Raw genomic sequence first — 18,617 nt, forward strand, 5'->3', positions numbered from 1 at the left:
CCTTCTCGGGCTCGATCCGCAGCAGCTCGTTGGTGATGTTCTGTGGGGACCAGAGCCCTCGTGTTGGCCGCAACCAGCGGCCCCTCTCCCCCGGGACACCCTCCCTGGGGTGGGGGCTGCCTGGGCATCTGGGGCACTGGCCTAGGAGTCGGGGTCTAGAATGAGCATCCCTGGGGGTTCTGATGCACCCGACAGGGACTCAGGACTGATGAAAACCAACAGGTGACACCAAGCACTTCCAGTTCCCACTACTCCACGGGGATGGTGCTACTCATCTTTGGGGGGAACCCTGACGAGATGCGTAGGACTCCATGCGGCTTAGGAGTTTGCAGCCACGCCCCCCACCCCCGTACCAGGCCTTGGCTCAGCCCCTCCCAGCCCTGGCACGAGCCCCATCAAGGGCCACGGCGCTGCTCTGAGTTCCAAGCCTCCTCTGTTGACCGGGGAAGGTTGTACCCACGACGGAGGGGGCCAAGGACCCCAGAAACTCTGTCTCTGTGTGTGTGTGTGTGTGTGTGTGTGTGTGTGAAGGAGTTCCTGTGCTCCATCCTCCCGAGGCCCCCTGAGTGGGCAGCCAGCCCATTTTACTGAAGAAACTGAGGTCTGCAGTCAGGGCAAGGGGGCCGGCTCTGTCGGCCCAGAGCCCCTGGGCCACCGGGCGCCCCGCCTCTCTCCCAGCTGGGTGCTGACCTGCTTGGGCTGCAGTGCTGCCGTCATCAGCTCTATCAAGAGCCCTTTCTCCTGGAGACATGTCTGGGGGTACCAGGCCTCTGGTACCTCTTCAGTTCTCAGCCTAGAAACAGCACCTCTCCCTGCGACTCACGGCTTCCCGTTACACATGGCAAGTAGACCCGTGGAGCACCCAGAGCCCCCACGGGCATGAGACCATGGGCAGGGCCCCTGGGAAGCCCACGGGGCCAGCCTGTGCCCCCAGCCCTGGGTACCTTGAGGTCCTTGGCCCGCTCGGCGCTGTCCTGCACAGCCCGGCCCTGCTCCAGCGGCGGCCGCAGGATGGCCGTGATGGCCTTCTCCTGCCGGTCCAGGTCGCTGGCCACCTTGTCCAAGCCGGCCAGCAGCTGGCGGCCCTGCAGGTCCGAGGCATCTGCTGGAGGAGGTCAGAGTCAGGGGAACGTGGGGGCCCTGGGGGTGTTTAGGGGTCAGCTCAGCGTGTGCCCCCCCACCTACCGTGCTGTTCTGTCTGCTGCACAGACCCTGGATCCGGGCCCCTTCCCTGTCCCCCCAGAGCCTCAGGCAGTGGCCCTGGTACCCACCTCCAGAGCTCTCTGCCTTCAGCACCTCATGCCGCTCCTGGAGCGCCTTTCTGCTCCCAGCTGCCTTCTGCCGCAGGCTCTGGTACTGGCTGCCCAGGCTGTGACAGCAAAAAATGGGCTGGAGACCCTGAGGCAGTCCATGCCCCCACCACCCACATTAGCGGGACCCTGGGCTCTGGCTCAACAGGCAGCCCTGAGGAGTCAGGCAGCTCCTCAAAATGCTTTGAAAAGTCAACACAACACATGCACACAGAGGATCTGCTGAAACACCGGTTTCTCTCTGCTCCCAGGTTCAGTGGGCCCCTTCCGCCTCTCCTTTCTTCCTCTCTTTTTCCTTTGTAGCAAGTCTTATGACCTACAATGGTCTTGTTTGCTCATAACTTTTCCCCACCACGATGCTTCCTCCGAGGGAGCAATGCATAGCAGATGTTCAATGCATATCTGCTGAACGAATAAATGAAGGAGTTCCTGAATTGCTCATTCAACACAGATTTCTTTGGTGCCTGCTTTGCACCAGGTATGGAATAAGACCCTGAAAGTATACCACATCTCAAGGAACCTCTGCCCGGTGGGATGGACACACAGACACAGAGCAGCCTCATGAGAGCAGCACACGAGGTGGGAGAAGGTGCTTGGGAGCCAAGAGGAGGCAGCCTTTTGTCCTGGAGCCAGAGTGGAGGACAAGGGGAGGGGGCAATCAGGGATGGCTTCACAGAAGACGTGGCCCCCGGGGCTGGGGTCTTCAAGCCAAAAGGTCTGAGTCAACAAAGCGATGGGTTGACGTGCAGGTGGAGGGAGTTACGCATGCCCAGGCCCAGGGGCACCTGCAGAAAGGCCCCTCCCTGCAATGTGCCCAGAGCCAGACACTCACACACAAGTTGGCCAGGCCAGTGGGATCTGCTGCTGTCCCACCTGAGCCTCCAAAGGGGGTGCACGTGTAGGACATAAGTGGCACCCTGAGGCTCAGCTGTGGTGCCCAGGGCTGTGAATGGGGCCTGGGAGCCAAGGGGGTGCGGCCACACACCACACCAGCTCCTCCTCCTTTACCCCATACCTTTCAGCCAGAGCCAGGGCCTCGGGGTCAGTGGGCGGGATCATGAAGCAGACGGCCGGGGCGGTCAGCTTGTTCCCCGCACTGTCGGTGAGGTCCCAGCTCTCCCCATTGTTCCTCTGCAGGGTGTAGCTGTAGCCCCGAGAGATCAGGCCCTGGTGGGGAACAGGCCAGTCAGGACACATGGAGAGACCTATCACAGCTGGTGGCCGGAAGCCCATCACTGCCGAACTCTGGGACCTGGGGAGCCTTAGCCTGTCTCTCAGAAACTCCTCAAGACGTTTCATCATAAAGAGAGGCTCTGCCAGCCTAACACCCACCTGGACTTCCCTCTGGGGACCCGCTTCCGCCCATGCAGGCCCAGCCCAGGAAGTCTCCTCCCTTCATCCTCTGACTGCTCAGGGTGAACGTGTGACTCAGGTCTGGCCAATGACAGAATGGCACTCGCAGTGATTGGTTCAGGCTGCACACATGACTCAAGAGTGGGCCAATGAGAACCTTCCCTGAGACATCTGCTGGAATAACTGGCGCCTCTAAGCTGGTGGGACAGAAGGCCAGGGCAGCAGGTGGGACCATGCGGGGGACGGGGCGCTGGCAGAGAGTGACCCCAATGATGGAGATGAACACAGGCTCCTGAAAACATCTGAGGTCCTGTCTCCTCCCTGTCATCCCTTAGACCTTTCAGTGAGTGGAGAAGAGGCCAATCTGGGCCCAGTCTGCCTGGGGCACCTGGAACACCTGGGCAGGGGCTCACCTGGTCACCCTCGAAGTCACAGAGCGCCTCCACGGGGATGGGCTTGAGGGGCGTCTCCCGGCGGTACTTGAGGGGCACCACCTGCTGCCCTCGCTTCTGCAGCCCCCGCACCACATGCTCGTACTTGTCCAGAGCCTTCTCCTGGTCCTGGATGTGGAGGGGAGTGCCCAGGTGAGACCACGCAGCCCTCTCCAGGCAGCAGGCAGGGAGTCGGGGAAGGGCCTACTCGGCGGGCAGCACTCACATCCAGCTCCCGCAGCAGCAGCTCAATCTGGTATCGGTCCTTGAAGTCAGGGCTGTATTTCTGGTTCAGGTCTGAGTCCACCTTGCGAAGCAGCTCCTGGGCATCCTTCATGTCTTTGTGGAACTAGGGGAGACCAGAGGGCCCCATCATGGGTGGGAGTCCACCAGGATGCCTGAGGCTCATCCTGGCTGTGACTTGAAGCCCACTCCCAGGTGGGGCTGGGCCTCCCACTCACCCTGAATCACAGGGACACCCCCAGCCCTCCCCAGCCCACCTTCCTGGGGGGCTTCACAGGGAGAGACTGGGTCCCTTCTCAGGAATCCATGCAATGCCACCTCTATGACAAGCTGGTTTCACGTCCATACACCAGTAACCTTAGGGTTCTCCTCTATTCCACTCCTGTCTTTGTGCTGGGAACACCCTGACTTATTCTAAGCCTCAGTACATGGAAGGCAAGCCTCCCCACTTGGTTCTGGGAAACTCTTGCCCGTTTTTCAGCCTATCAGCTCTGGAATCATTCACTGACAGCTGTCCCCTGGGCTGCAGCTGAACATGATTTTGGGATCCCTGGGAAGTCCACAGCCCGGCAGGACTGAGACACTATGACGCCGAGTTAGTTATGTCAGTGCCATCTGAGTTCCAATGTCCCCAAACTGCCTGCTCACAAGAATCACGTGCAGCTGTCTTATTAAAAACACATTCCAGTGGAAATACTGTAGTATCCATCAACATTGTGAATGGAGAAACACAACATGGTCCACGCATACAATGGAATCGATGGAATATTATTCAGCCGTGAAATGGAATGAAGTTCCGGTTCATGATGAACCTTGAAAACGTTTTGTTCAGTGAAAGAACCAAACACAAAAGGCCACAGATCATGTGAGTCCACTTCTATGAAATATCTAAAATGGGCAAATCCAAAGAGACAGAAAGTAGAGGGGTGGTTATCAGGGGTTGGAATGGGGGAGGTGACTGCTTATTAGGTACAGAAGTTCTACTTGGGGTGGTGAACACGTTTTGGAAAGACAGTGGTGGTGGTTGCACAACATTGTGAATATAATCACTGCATTGGGTTGTGCACTTAAGAATGCCTAAAATGGCAAACTTCATACAATACATATCCCAAAACGAAAACCCCACACACCTATTCCTGCACCTGTGCCATCTTGGTGAGTTAAGACTCTCCAGTCCCAGCCCCCACGGGAGGCAGACAAGGGCCTGGAAATCTTAGGGCACATGCATGTCTACCATGAGAACCAGAGACATTGGGAGGCGTGGGAAGGCAGCTCTGAAAGGCTCCCGAGGAAGCGGTGCTGAGCCCACAAGGGAGCCAAGTGGGCGCTGGGTGCTCCCCCCATGGGGCCCGGCTGGCAGGCACCTGGTGGTAGTCTTCCATGTACTTCAGGTGGCTCTCCTCGCAGATGAGCAGGTTCAGGTATTCCTTCCAATCTGCGTGGACAGCCTCCATGTGAGCCTGCCAGGAGAAAGGGGGCACATTGCTGCTGGCCAGGTATCTGGGGCAGGGCTTCCCAGGTGGCGCTAGCAATAAAGAGCCTGCCTGCCATTGTAGCAGATGTAAGAGATGTGGGTTCGATCCCTGGGTCGGGAAGAGCCCCTTGAGGAGAGCAAGGAAATCCATTCCAGTATTCCTGCCTGGAGAATCCCACAGACAGAGGAGCCTGGCAGGCTACAGTCCATAGGGCAGCAAACAGTCGAACATGACCGAAGCGATTTAGCACACACACACACACACAGGTATCTGGGACACCAGGGGCGGGATGGCAGGATTCCAGACCAGAAAAGGGTAGAGGAGAGGGGCATCTGGCTTCTGCATGGGTGTGACTCCCAGCCAGTTCCTGCCCAGGAGTGGGAGGAGGAGAGAGGAGGATGTATTGAGGAGTCAAGCAGGGCTGCCATGTTCGGGCGCACAGGTTGTGCACTGCACAAGGGACAAGTAGGGGCTATGTCTGCCCAGACCACGTGGTGCTTTTAAAAAAATCTTACAAGGTACTCCCCAAATTCATGTCCACCAGAACTCAAAATGTGGCTTTATTTGGAATAGGACTTTTGCAGATATAATCAGTTAAGAATATCAAGATGAAATCCTAGATTCAGGGTGTCCTTATAGGAAAAGAAGAGGACACACAGATGAGAAGGCCATGTGGACACAGAGGTGGAGATAGGAGGTGTCCGTCTAGTCAAGGCTATGGTGTTTCCAGTGGTCATGTATGGATGTGAGAGTTGGACTGTGAAGAAAGCTGAGCGCTGAAGAATTGATGCTTTTGAACTGTGGTGTTGGAGAAGACTCTTGAGAGTCCCTTGGACTGCACGGAGATCCAACCAGTCCATTCTGAAGGAGATCAGCCCTGGGATTTCTTTGGAAGGAATGATGCTAAAGCTGAAACTCCAGTACTTTGGCCACCTCATGCGAAGAGTTGACTCATTGGAAAAGACTCTGGTGCTGGGAGGGATTGGGGGCAGGAGGAGAAGGGGACGACAGAGGATGAGATGGCTGGATGGCATCACCAACTTGATGGACGTGAGTCTGAGTGAACTCCGGGAATTGGTGATGGACAAGGAGGCCTGGCGTGCTGCGATTCATGGGGTTGCAAAGAGTCGGACACGACTGAGCGACTGAACTGAACTGAACTGCCGGAAAGCCAAGGATTGCCAGCAGTCACCAGACTCAAGAAAAGAGAAAAGGAAGGATTCTCCCCTAGAGCCCTCAGAAGAAACAAGCCTGCCAACACCTTGATTCTGAATTTCTGGCCTCCAGAACTATGAGAGAATAACTTTCCATTGTTTAAAGCCTCCAAATTGGTGGTCATTTGTTACAACAACAACAGGAAACTAATACAGGCACCACGTGGGCTTCAGAAGTCTAGGGACCGAGGGCCAGGGCATCGAGAGAGGAGGCAGGGCCAGACAGAGGAAAGGGAGACGGCAAAGTGGAAAGACAGACAGACACTGGACACAGGACCCTGGGGCCTGCCTGAGTGCAGGGAGCCCAGAGCAGAGGTCACCTGGAGGCCAGCCTGAAGCAAGTGTCCCTCCCTGGGGCTCACGCACCTCAATGGAGTTCCTCCCGGGGTGCTCAGCGGCGAGCAGCTGGTCACCCTCGCTGTGCAGCTTGTTAATCCTCTCCTCTTTGGCCTCCAGGTTCCGGTGGATGAAATTCTGCAGCGAGGGCAGTGGAGGGGCTCAGCGCCCAGCCGGGCAGCCCCGAGCTCCTTCCGGGGCCCCCTGCCCCACACCCCCAGAGCCCAGCACCCACCTCGTACTGGCGCCGGCGGCTGGGGTAGTTGAGGTTGCGGTCACTCCAGTCATACTGTATGCGGCCCTGGGCCTGCTGGTCCAGCCAGTACAGCTCGTTCGTGCAGCGCTGCATGTAGTCCTGCAGTGAGCTCAGGTGCCGCTGCCGCGCCTGTGACGCCGCCTGCAGGCAGGCAAGAACAGGGCTGCAGCCTCGCCGGCAAGGGACTCCCTCCACACCTCCTGCCCCGCTGGACTCCCTTGGATAAGTCATCTGACCCTCCCAAACCCCTTCATTCATTCAGCAAACGTTTATTGTGCATCTACTGAGTGCTGGGCTAATGCACAAAGAGACTTGGGTTCTATCCCTGGGTCGGGAAGATCCCCTGGAGGAGGGCATGAACCCACTCCAGTGTTCTTGCCTGGAGAATCCCATGGACAAAGGAACCTGGCGGGCTACAGTCCATAGGGTCACAAAAGTCAGATATGACTGAAGCAACTTGGCATGTATGCAAGTGCTGGGCATGGCTCCAGGCCCTGCGATATAGCAGTGAGCGAGACAAAACCCTCACAGAATAGACATGCTTGTGGAGCCTCGGTTTACTCATCTGCAAAATGGGAATAACAGCACAGATCTCATAGGGCACCAAGCCTGGCATACAGTTGGTGCTCCATAAACGTCAGCAGCTACGCTTCTGCTTTTGTCCTTAACATGTCATGGTGCAAACTACCACAGGGCAGTGGGGAGGGGGTGTCTGAATTCCACTATGCAAGTGAGAACAGTGGTGAACACGTACGGGGGAGCCCACCATGTCCCATGACTGTGCAAAGGACTTATCCAACATCAACTCATGCAACCCTGAAAGCTTCCTGTAAGCCAAGGAGTGGAAGTGACTCCATTTTACAGATGAGGAGACTGAGGTCCCCAGAGACTCAGCAGCTCATGCTTGAGGTCTCCCCACCTAAAGGGGGTGGAGGCGGCCCAGCTCCAGAGCCTCCTACTATGAGCTACACTGTTACCGTCCCTACATTCTCTTGTCTGAGGTGTCTGTAACATTCACAACAAGAAAGCATTTACGCATCACGTGCAGTTATAAAAAAGAAGGTTTTGAAAAGAGAAATAGAGAACTTTTGCTTATTAAGCACCTGGCATTGTACTTGGCACATAGTAGGTGCTCAATGAAAAATTAAGCAGCAAACAGTAGGATAAACTATATCACAGGGTCTCTTGGGATTTCCTATGAGCAAAGGGCAATCAGGGTTGCCTCGCAGATAGGGGCTCGGGATACTGCTTCTCCCCACTTCATCCCCCTCCATCCTGCTTGAAGTGTTAACCGCACACACTTCTTTGCCCACAGCCCGGCTTCCCATCCCCTCCCATCCCGGTCCTGGGGGCGTCTCACCAGCAGTTTCTGGTACTTGGCCTGGAGTTCACCATTCTGCTCCTGAGGATGAGGCCGAGGACACGGGTTAGGGTGGGGGGCTGCAGGCAGCAGCCCCTCCTCCCCAGGGTCCCTTCTACCCCTCCCCCCAGGCACACACCTTGGCCAGGTGGGGCCCGATGGCCTTGACCTCGTTGTGAAAGACGTTGTGTTGCTCCACCTGCTGGCCTACCAGCGGGAGTTCCGTCCCGAAGCCCTGGCTGCTCAGCTCGTCCTGGCCAGGGAGGCGGGGGCACGACACACACGGGCATGGGCCGGGGGCCCAGGACTCGCAGGCCACCCAGGACCCATGCCCCGGGAACCTTAGCCCTCCTCCTCACAGCGCCATCCGAGGAGGCAGTTAAGTAGCCCCGGAGGGAGGAGGGAAGACGTTGTCACCCTGATCACATTTAATCTCACTGCAACCTCAGAGGCCCTCGTGGTTTCCATTTCACAGATGGGAAAACAGAGGCTCGGCTGGGGGAGTCACTTGCTCAGGATCACACCAGTGGCCGGGCTTCTCCGGGGTGGAGATGGGCTGGTGAGGGCACAGGAAGACCAGCGGCCAGCCAGAAACCTGGCTGCTGCCCCCAGCTGACCAGCACCCCAACGATCCTGGGAGGGTTCCAACCTCCACCACATCTGCTGTGTGACCCTGGGCTAGGCACTGCACCTCTCTGAGCCTTGCTCATCTCATCAACAAAGACATCAGGGAATAACCAGGAACAGCAGGACACCAGTGCCCATGCAATGGAGGGAGGGCTCCTGGCCCTTACACGGCCCCACCCCAGCCGAAGCCCGGGCCGTACCAGCTTTTCCTCCACCAGCGCCTCCCAGTTGACCTGCGGGTCCACCTCTTTCACCACCAGGTTGTAGATCTGCTTGTGTTTCCCGCGGAGGTTGGTCACACGCTCCTTCAGCTGACGGATGCTGAGTGGGAAGGGGAGAGACCACCTTGGTTAGCAGGGCTGGTGGGCAGGTGTAGTATTTCTGCCTCAAGGTGGGTCTCCCACCCAGGCCCCAGTCGCAGGTTTCTGCTCAGTGGCCTGGAAGGTCAGGGTCACAGTGGCCTTGGGTCCAGGCAGTCACTCCCTGCCCTGCTCCTGCCCACTTTCTTTTATCCTGCCTTCCCCCACCAATATTTCCCCAGGGCCTACTATGTGCCATAGAGGTTTCCAGAACAAACAGGCCAGTCTGCTGCTCTCTGGAGCCCACTATCCACCCGGCAGGGCCCAGGGCTGGGCTGTGACAGGGACAGTGCTCTGTCTATGTCTGAGCTGAGGCAAGAGCCAGGAGCTCAGAAAGCCAGCCAGGCATCAGGCAGGGGACAGTGCACTCACAAGCTTGGAGGTCGGGGACTGCGATCACACTGTGACCAGGACAGGGGACCCGGGTACTCCAAGCCTCAATTTCCCTAGCTGTGAAATAGGTTGTTGGAAGGATCACGTGAAGTGTTCAGCTAGGGCTGGCCCCACCGTCAGCCCTCCACAAACCCTGACTCAGGTGTCTGCACACTGAGCGGCTACAGCCCCGCTGCTCTGACTCCGAGTGGCTCCCTCAGGACCAGAAGCAGAGGGGACCTACTCCTCAGCGATCATGTCCCCCTGGGGGTGCTTCATGTGCTTGGCGATGGCCGCGTCCGCCTCCAGCACGTAGAGCAGCTTCTCAGAGTCTGACACCTTCTGCAGGGCCACATCCCGGTGCTCGGGCTGCTGGCCCTCCTGCAGCCGGGCCAGGTCCTGCGAGAGGCACGAGAAAGGGGTGGGGAAGACAGAGGGCAGGGACTCAGGGGGCACAGCCAGGATCGGGGGGCTCCCCTGGCCCTGCCCAGCCCCTGCTCTGAGATAGCAGGCTCGGGACACGGCTGTGCACAGAGAGACATGGCCCATCCAGCCCAGGGAGGAGGGCAGTGTGTGCGCGCGCTCAGTTGTCTGACTCTTTGCAGCTCCGTGGACTGTAGCCTGCCAGGCTCCTCTGTCCATGCGATTTTCCAGGCCAGAATACTGGAGTGGGTTGCCATTTCCTCCTCCAGGGGATCTTCCCAACCCAGGCATAGAACCTGCGGCTCTTGCATCTCTTGCATTGGCAGGCAGATTCTTTACCACTGTGCCACCAAGGGAGGAGGGAGACCCCAGGAAAGGCCTGTCAATAAATAAACCTCAGGAACCCCCTAGCAGTCCAGTGGTTAGGACTCCACATTTCCACTGCAGGGGGAGATGGGTTCGCTCCCTGGTCAGGGAACAAAGATGACAAAGTTTGCACAGGTCGGAGTTTACCAAGGAAGCACAGCAGAGGTGGAACGTGGGGACCTGCTTGAGCTCGGGCTCTGGGATTCAGTGAGGCCTCCCCCGAGGCAGTGACACAGGCTAAGAATGAAGGAAGAAGGGGAAGAGTATTGGAGGCAGAGGGAGTGGCCTGTGTGAAGGTCCTGTGGCAGGAAATGATGACTGGAAGGACGGTCAGGGGAGGAAGCTGGGGGTGGGACAGGGCATGGTGCCACCCATCCTTAAAGGCGACTCCTCCAGGGGGTCCTCAGGGGAGCGGGTCCAAGCTAGGGGCACAGTCGGGTGTTGCGACAAGGCCCAGGCGAGAGCTGAGGGTGGCCCGTGCTGGGGTGTTGCCAGTGAAATGGCGAGAATGAACAGAGTGGGTGGACGTCTGGGAGGTACAGTTGCTCAGTCGATGATGAGTCCCAGTTGTTGCTGTTCAGCCACTAAGTCATGTCTGACTCTTTGCAATCCCATGGATCTGCAGCACACCAGGCTTCCCTGTCCTTGACTATCTTCTGGAGTCTGCTCATGTCCATTGAGTCAGTGATGTTATTTAACCATCTCATCCTCAGCCATCCCCTTCTCCTTTTGCCCTCAATCTTTCCCAGCATCAGGGTCTCTTCCAAAGAGCTGGCTCTTTTCGTCAGATGGCCAAAGGATTGGAGCTTCAGCATCAACCTTTCCACGAATATTCAGGGTTTATGAGTCCAGGGTCTCTGATAATTTAGGGAAGAATGATGAACTGGCAGTGGGAACAGCAGGTTAAACACAGCCTGTTAATCCACTTAGTGGACTTTCATGGAGCGCAGATGGGCTCTGAGCCAGGCCCGGGGGTGGGCAGGGGGACGAGTCAGAGACTGGACTGAGCACAGGTGGGGCGGGGGGGATCACACAAGGGACCTCGGAGGCCAGTTCTCTACCCCCAGCTGGGGGTCAGTGTCCCCATCTCTGCAATGGCAGTAAGAGAAACCCATGTTTCAGCAGAGGCAGCCAAGGGACCAGGGGATTATCCCTCAGCTGCCAGAAGATGGGAGTACAGATGGGGACGAGCTCAAAACCACCAAGTGAGAGGAGCCGGGCACTGAAGGCCACGCCCCTCAGGACTGGTTTATGGGAACTGCCCCAAGTAGGTGGATCCATAAAAGAGGCTAGATGGGAGCAGGAATCCGCAGTCAATACACAGGGGAGCTTACAAAGGGATTACAGGTTTGGAAACCGACCTGTGAGGATGGCTGCACCCCTCGGTGATGTTACTAAAAAAATCACTGCACTGTGTGCTCGAAGGGGGTGCATTTTCTGATCTGTAAAACCCGCCTCAATAAAGCTGTTAAAAAAAAGAAAAAGCACAAAAGGCAGAAACAGCAAAAGGCAAAAGAAGTGAACGGAGGTGGTGGTGTGCCTGGTACGGTGTAAAATGACTCAGCTCCCTCTTGGAGGAAGAGATGGTATCCAGCCCACATTCCAGGTCTTTCCTGGGCCAACTCTGGGAGGGCTGGGCAGCGAGGGGTGGGGCTTTGGAGGTGAGACCCATGTGGCAGAAGGTCAAAGTCGCTGGACCATCGCCCCACTGCGGGTAGGTCTGGCTGGTTAAAAAGTTTCAACATCATGGTTCTTGGCTTGGGTGGAATTTTATCGGCTCCATCTTCGCCAGTTGATCTGAAGCTCTGCTGGGCAATGACCGTGTCAAAGATTAATTTTGCAAAAGGAGGAAGTAAATTAATCATCTCCTAATTCCCAGAGGTGCAGGGCCTCGTGGGAATGCAAAATGTGTCCAGCCAAAACGAGAGAGAATATCCAGCCAAAAGATGCCACACAGGCGTTCAAGAGTCCACAGTCGGGCAAGACTGATCAATGAGGACAGGTCAGCGCTGTGGTTACCTTGGGGGTGGGGGGGGTGACATTGATTGCAAAGGTCCCCCAGGACCTTTCGGGAAATGTCCTTTGACTTGACCTGAGTAAAGGTTCCATGGGTACCGACTGACGCGAAAACTCACAAGCGTGAACTCTTAAAAGTTGGACACTTAACACAGACAAGTGTTTTTAAGTACAAAAAAAAAGTCATAGGGACCGACGTATCCTGTAAATTTTGCCCACACTGACGGACAGATAATCAATAAAGCAAATCCAGGAGACGGTTACTGGTAGGATCTGTGTGGTGAGGTTACAGGTGTTCCCCAAGCCTTCCGGCTTTTCTGGCATTTAAAAATTGGGATAGGTACAAAAAGAATCCTGGAGTGGGTTGTCATATCCTTCTCCAGGGGATCTTCCCAGTCCAGGGGTCAAACCAGGGTTTCCCGTATTGCAGGCAGATTCTTTACCATGTGAACCACCAGGGAAGCCCCAGGAATACTAGACGGGGTTGGCATTCTCATCTCCAGGGCATCTTCCAGACCCAGGGATTGAACAGGGGTTTCCTGCATTGTGGGCAGATTCTTTACCATCTGAGCCACCAGGGAAAGCAGAGCAGTGCACAAGGCCACACACTGTGTGATTCTGTTTCTATGAAATACCCAGAATATGTATATTCAAGGAGACAGAAGGCAGAGTCGCGGGCAGATGGGCACAGGGGTTCCCTTTGGGAGGATGAAAGCACCTTGGGACCAGAAAGACGTGGTCATTGCATATCATAAACGTATGAAATGCCATGAAATTCTACACTTTAAATGCTTCACTTTATCTCATGTGAACCTCACTTCCATTTTAGAAAATAGGAAAATTAAAGAGAACTTTTGGGTTCTCTTTTAATAAAATTAATTTTAACTTAGAAATGAATAGATATATTTATTTATGAATAGTTTTAAATTATTATTTATAAAACATTAAATAAAATAAAATTAATAATGATGTTTTCTTCCAAAAGAAGGAAGAGAAAAGACAAAAAGATGAGCCCGTGCCATCTCCAAAATCTGGTTTGTTCATTTGAATTAAAACAAAGAACAAATTCAAAACGATCTTCCAAACACATCCTTGCTACTTTGAGTCATGACTCGAAGCAAATACCATGAGACGAGGGCTGGGGTCTATTCCCTCACACTCTCACAGGCCAGAAAAAGTCAGAGAGACACCGGGTGTGAGGGGATGGTCTTCCCCTCTGCTGGTGGGATCATGTGCCATCTTAATTTGCTTCTTTATACTTGTTTATTGGCCCCAAAATGTTTGTCACGAACACATATTACTTTTATTAGGAGGAAAAAATGACACACCCCAAAAAGCTGTTTTCATTTAGGAAAGCGCACACACCACCATAGCAATCATGAGAGTGGGGACAAAAAAAAAATGCCAGAGGGACTGGGCATCAGGGCTAGGGCACGGCCAGAGGGAGGGATGCTGGAGGGTCAGCTGAGGCCGGAAAGAAAGAGGAGGGGCGGAAGCGGGGAGGGGGAAGGGAGGTCCTGGGGGAAGGAGACCCTAGGGGCGCAGAGCACCCTCTCGTCCACCCTGCCCCTGTCCCGAGCTCTCCCCACCCCCTACTTCTCACCCGAAGGGTGTCATTCCCCCCACCCACCCCTGTTCCTCAGGGGAGTGGACACCTGGGCGGTCAGCCGAGAGGCAGCCATGTCTGGGCCTGGGGCCAGCCATGGGGCCAGCCAGCCTCATGACCTGTCCACCCTCAACGCCCCTGCGCTCCTCTGGACCTGCGTCTTAGTCATGCCTGGAATGTGGATGAAATACAGATGCCCGTTTAAATTCAAATTTCAGGTAAACAATGGATAATTCATAACATAAGTATATCCCAAGTGGTGCATGGGAGACATACCCACAAAAATTTGCATCCTAAACTTCAAATGGAACTGGATATCCTGTATTTTCACTTGCTAAATCTGGCAACACCCCTCTAGGGCTGGGGGAATGGCTCTGAGGTCAGCTCTGTCACTGACACAGTCCATCCTGGCCCTCTCTAGCTACAAAGAAGGTATGAACTCAACCACTCTGGGCTGGTGGGGAGGGGTTCGAAGAGGAGGCAGCCAGCTTAGCAGCTCACAGGTGTGAGCACGGCTGCACGGCTGCCCGCGGAGCAGGATCCCTGGGAGAACCTTTGGGCTCGGGCCGGTTGTTACTGAGGCATGGAGTGGGGAGATGATTTGGCCCGCCTGCGTCTGAGTAGTGGCAGTGGTAGGGAAGCGAGGATGATGATGCTGTTAATCAAAGGGAGCCCTGCATGGCACCCGCATACGTGCCTTGTGCTCAGTCACTCAGTCGTGCCCGACTCTGTGCGGCCCCGTGGACTGCAGCCCGCCAGGCCCCTCTGTCCATGGGATCCTCCAAGCAAGAATACTGGAGTGGGTTGCCATTTCCTTCTCCAGGGCATCTTCTCGACCCAGGGATTGAACCTGGGTCTTTAAGGTCTTCCTGGGTCTTTAAGAGTTTCCCTGGTGGCTCAGATGGTAAAGTGTCTGCCTGCAATGTGGGAGACCTGGGTTCGATCCCTGGGTTGGGAAGATCTCCTGGAAAAGGAAATGGCAACTCACTCCAGTGTTCTTGCCTGGAGAATCCCATGGACGGAGGAGCCTGGGGGCTACAGTCCACGGGGTCGCAAAGAGTCGGACACGGCTGAGCGACTTCACTTTAAGGTCTATCTGCATTGGCAGGAGGGTTCTTTAACCACTGGCGCCACCTGCATAATCTCATCAAATCTCTCCAGCAGCCCAGGAGACCGGGTGATGGTTTCCCCTTTCGGGTGCACAGGGAGGTAAGGCGACTTCCTCAAGGTCACACAGTAAGTGGCAAAACCAAGGTCCTAGCCAAGGCCTGGCTCCTGAGACTGCGGTTCTGCTCCAGACAGGGCCCATGGCTGCAGGAACTCGGTATCCGGGGTGGAGGAGCTGGTATTAACAGCACTAAGAAGGCTCCTCTTCAATGTGTCTCCACCTGGGCACTGGACATTTGAGGCTGAATCATTCTGTGCTCTGTAGGCTACATAGCAGCCTCTCTGGCCTCCATCGCTAGATACCTGACCCCGCACTCCCCAGGGTGCCATGGCTAAAAATGTCTCCAGACATGACCACACGTCCCCTGGAGCAGAATCACGCCCAGGTGAGAACCTCGGGGTCATCTGAGCCCCGGGTCCCCAGGGGGCTGGCATCTCGGGGGCACCGAGTGGGAGGCGGGCACTCACTCTCTGCATCTTGGCTTCCGTGTCCACGATGTTCCTCTCCACCTGGTCGGCATTCTTCTGCAACTGCTCGATGAGCTCCGACAGCTCCTTGTTAGAGACGCTGCAGGCAGAGAGCCAGGAGGTGAGCCACGGGGCCGGAGGGCAGGGGCGGGGTCCCGCCAGCGCCCCGGCCTCCCAGGCCATCCCCAGCCCTGGGCTCAGAGGGAAGCTGCCCAGTGAGCCTGGAATGGAGCTTGGCTGTACCCCCAGGGCAATGTCACTAAAGGCACAGAGTGAGGCGGCGCCGTCCGGGAATCAGCCTCTGCTCTGGCCGTCACCCCAGTGCTTCTATTTGCCATGCTGGCAGAGCAAGCGTACTGTGCTCTCCCACTTTTTTTATTGAGATATAACTCACATGTCATAAAATTCACCCCTTAAAAGTGTGCTAATTCTGGGAATCCCCTGGCGGTCCAGTGGTTAAGACCACACGCTCCCAGTGCTGGGGGCCCAGCTTCGATCCCTGGCCAGGGAACGAGATGCCACTTGCTGCAACTAAGAGTTCACATCCCGCATGTCATGACTAAGACCCGGTGCAGCCAAATAAACCAATAAAAGTAAATTTGAAAAATAAAGTGCATAATTCAGGGGTTTCAGTATATTCACAAGGTTGTATAACCATCGTTGCTATGTAATCTCAGAATATTTTCACCACCCCCAAATAGAAACCCCACCCCCTTCAGCAACTCACTCCTCACCATTCCACCCCATGGCCCCTAGCAACCACAAATCCACTTTCTGTCTCCATGGATTTGCCTACTCCGTACAACATGGGGCCTTCCGTGTCTAACTTCTTTCACTTAACAATATCTTGAGGGTCATCCGTGTTGTAGCTAGTGTGTGACCGTGCTCCATTCCTGTTTATGGCTGCATAATATTCCACGGCTTGGCTATGTCACATTTTATTTATCTGGTTATCCACTGATGGGACATTTGGGCTGTTTCCACCTTTTGGCCATGATGGCTCAGACTGCTCTGAACACTCGGGTACAAGTTTTTGTGTCAGCAGTCTTATTATTAAATACCTGATACTTTTCTTTCAATCTACTCATTCTTTATATTTAAATAAATTTCCTAAGAAAGAGGACTTGCTTCCCCATTGTAAACAGAAAACCAGAAGCCCTTGCCATAAAGAGGTAATAGCCAAAATAAATTCCATAGAAATAAAAGGACAGCATTAAGTTCTAGCTGGACACTTGGCTGCCTGCACACGTTGAAACTGAGCCCTGCCCTCTCATGCTTAAAGGCAGAGCTTGGCATGCACACCCCACAGCCAAGCTAGAGCTCTGCTGGCACCGAGCTGAGACCTCCTGAGAGTTCTCAGAGTGTCTGGGAGAGATTTGAAATCGGAAAGGCTTTCTCATTTGGCGTTTCTGTGTTCCCTCTGGCTGTATGTGTCTGCCCTGCAAAATCACACTTCAGCCCACCCTGGCAAACACCATGTGGGAGTGGAGGAGACCTTGGTTTTGGACTCAGATGTGCGCTGGGGCTGTGTGACTTGGCCAAGCTGCTGTCCCTCTCTGTGCCTCTGCTTCCCGCTATCAGATGGACCTTTCCCAGTTGGGTGTTAGGAATGGGAGTGAGGTTATGCAGGCAAAGAGCTGGGTGCCCCATAAGCCTCATGAAGGTTCATGATTATACTTAAGGAGCCTTAATGATGATTGTCCAGCTCCTTGTTTTCTTTAACCAAAGGAAGAAACGAAGACCAGAAAGGGAAGCAGCTTGGTCCCCGCCACACGGCTACCCAGCAGTGGCTGAGATTGGCACTTAGTCCTCCAATCTCCATCAAAGACCTCACACACTGACTCCAAAGACTGAGGGCAGGAGGAGAAGGGGACAGCAAAGGATGAGATGGTTGGATGGCATCACCAACTCCGTGGACACGAATTTATGCAAACTCTGGGAGATGGTGAAGGACAGGGAAGTCTGGCATGCTGCAGTCCACTGGGCTGCAAAGACACGACTTTGCAGACACGACTGAGCGACTGAACAACAGCAGGGTCTGAGGCTCAACACTGCAGATACTACTGATGCTGCGGGAGAAGCCGGAGTGGTGGCAGAAACAGGCACACGAACAGAAGCTGCAAGACTGTCCAGCTCAGGCCCAAACCTTGCCTGGGGGCCTGCTCTGTACCAGGTCTGGATACACAGGTGCTAGGAGGCGAGAGGGTTAGGGTCTTGGCGAACAAGACCCAGGCCATACCCTTTGTGAAGAAAACCAAGGAGGCAGCCTTTCCCAAAGTGGGGCCCCAGGAACCCTGGTCTTGTAAATTGCTCCTGGAATGAAAGCTTTGTCACCCAGGTGGTTAGGAAAACCCGACCTCTCAATAAGTCAGTAAAGGCTCTGAGAAGTCCTGTGGTGGAGAAAGCTGATATTCAGTGGAGCACCCAGGAAGGCTCAGAAGAGGGGACGGTGCATGGAGGCTCTGAGTAAGGTGGGGTGAGGCTGCCAGGCCATGGGCCAACTCCCATCACCCCCCACCTTGGCTTGGGCAGACCACATGGCGAATGTTGAACACTTCTGCCCTCAATCCAACCCCAGCCGCTGACCCACACTGTGGCCTCAGCGGTCAGACATGGTGAGTCTCAACCCAAATATTTAACCGTGACAGCCAGGGCCACCACTGCAATCCTGCAGTGTGGGTTAGGTGGGGGCCTCTATCCCTGTCGGGTCCAGCCCAGCCGCACCCCAGGGCACGGGGCCAGCTCCCAAACCAGGCCCCTCACTGGATGGGACAGGTTCAAGGAAAGCGCCTCCTGGACTGCACCCTGGGCAGCCCTTTACTCCAGCTGAAGCCCAGCACCAGAAGGGGACACAGGGCGGTGGGGTGGGGACAGCCGGCTCCATGGACCTGGTGCTCCTGGTGGGGAATAAAGGACAGCTCAGTGGGAGCGTGTGGTCAGACAGGCGTGGCTTCCAAGGCCTGCTGGACCACTTATTGCTTGGACCGTCCCAGGCAAGCACCTCAGCCTCTCCATTTGTCTTCTGGGGATGACCACAGAGTCACTGTGGTAACTTGAAACCTAGTGCACACGCCTCACCAGACATCAGACACGTCCACAGACACGGCCCCGATAGCATCCTCACCCCAGGTCTCTGGGGGAGGTGTGTGTGCCCCTTTACAAGCAAGGAAACCAGCAATTCTACCCGATAGATATCAAGAGAAATGAAAACACAGGCCCACGTAGAAGCCTGTAC

At 55.4% G+C, this 18,617-nt stretch overlaps 1 protein-coding gene across 1 annotated transcript in view; it reads right to left on the reverse strand.

The window, feature by feature from the left end:
• Positions 1-15,610, reverse strand: part of PPL (periplakin) — a 25,123-nt gene extending 9,513 nt beyond the window's left edge. Inside the window, exons 1-14 of the mRNA XM_010840499.1 lie at positions 15,383-15,610; positions 9,581-9,735; positions 8,806-8,926; positions 8,118-8,231; positions 7,979-8,020; positions 6,598-6,759; positions 6,393-6,500; positions 4,702-4,797; positions 3,321-3,443; positions 3,077-3,223; positions 2,326-2,477; positions 1,272-1,369; positions 945-1,102; positions 3-40 (exon numbers count right to left, since the gene is read on the reverse strand). Coding sequence (XP_010838801.1) covers positions 3-40; positions 945-1,102; positions 1,272-1,369; positions 2,326-2,477; positions 3,077-3,223; positions 3,321-3,443; positions 4,702-4,797; positions 6,393-6,500; positions 6,598-6,759; positions 7,979-8,020; positions 8,118-8,231; positions 8,806-8,926; positions 9,581-9,735; positions 15,383-15,565 — 1,697 coding nt within the window. The 5' untranslated portion in view covers positions 15,566-15,610. The remainder of the gene's footprint in view (positions 1-2; positions 41-944; positions 1,103-1,271; positions 1,370-2,325; positions 2,478-3,076; positions 3,224-3,320; positions 3,444-4,701; positions 4,798-6,392; positions 6,501-6,597; positions 6,760-7,978; positions 8,021-8,117; positions 8,232-8,805; positions 8,927-9,580; positions 9,736-15,382) is intronic.
• Between the last annotated feature and the right edge of the window lie 3,007 nt (positions 15,611-18,617).

This window comes from Bison bison, unplaced genomic scaffold, assembly GCF_000754665.1.
Source record: "Bison bison bison isolate TAMUID 2011002044 unplaced genomic scaffold, Bison_UMD1.0 scf7180017864144, whole genome shotgun sequence".
In the NCBI taxonomy this organism is placed as follows: Eukaryota; Metazoa; Chordata; class Mammalia; order Artiodactyla; family Bovidae; genus Bison; species Bison bison.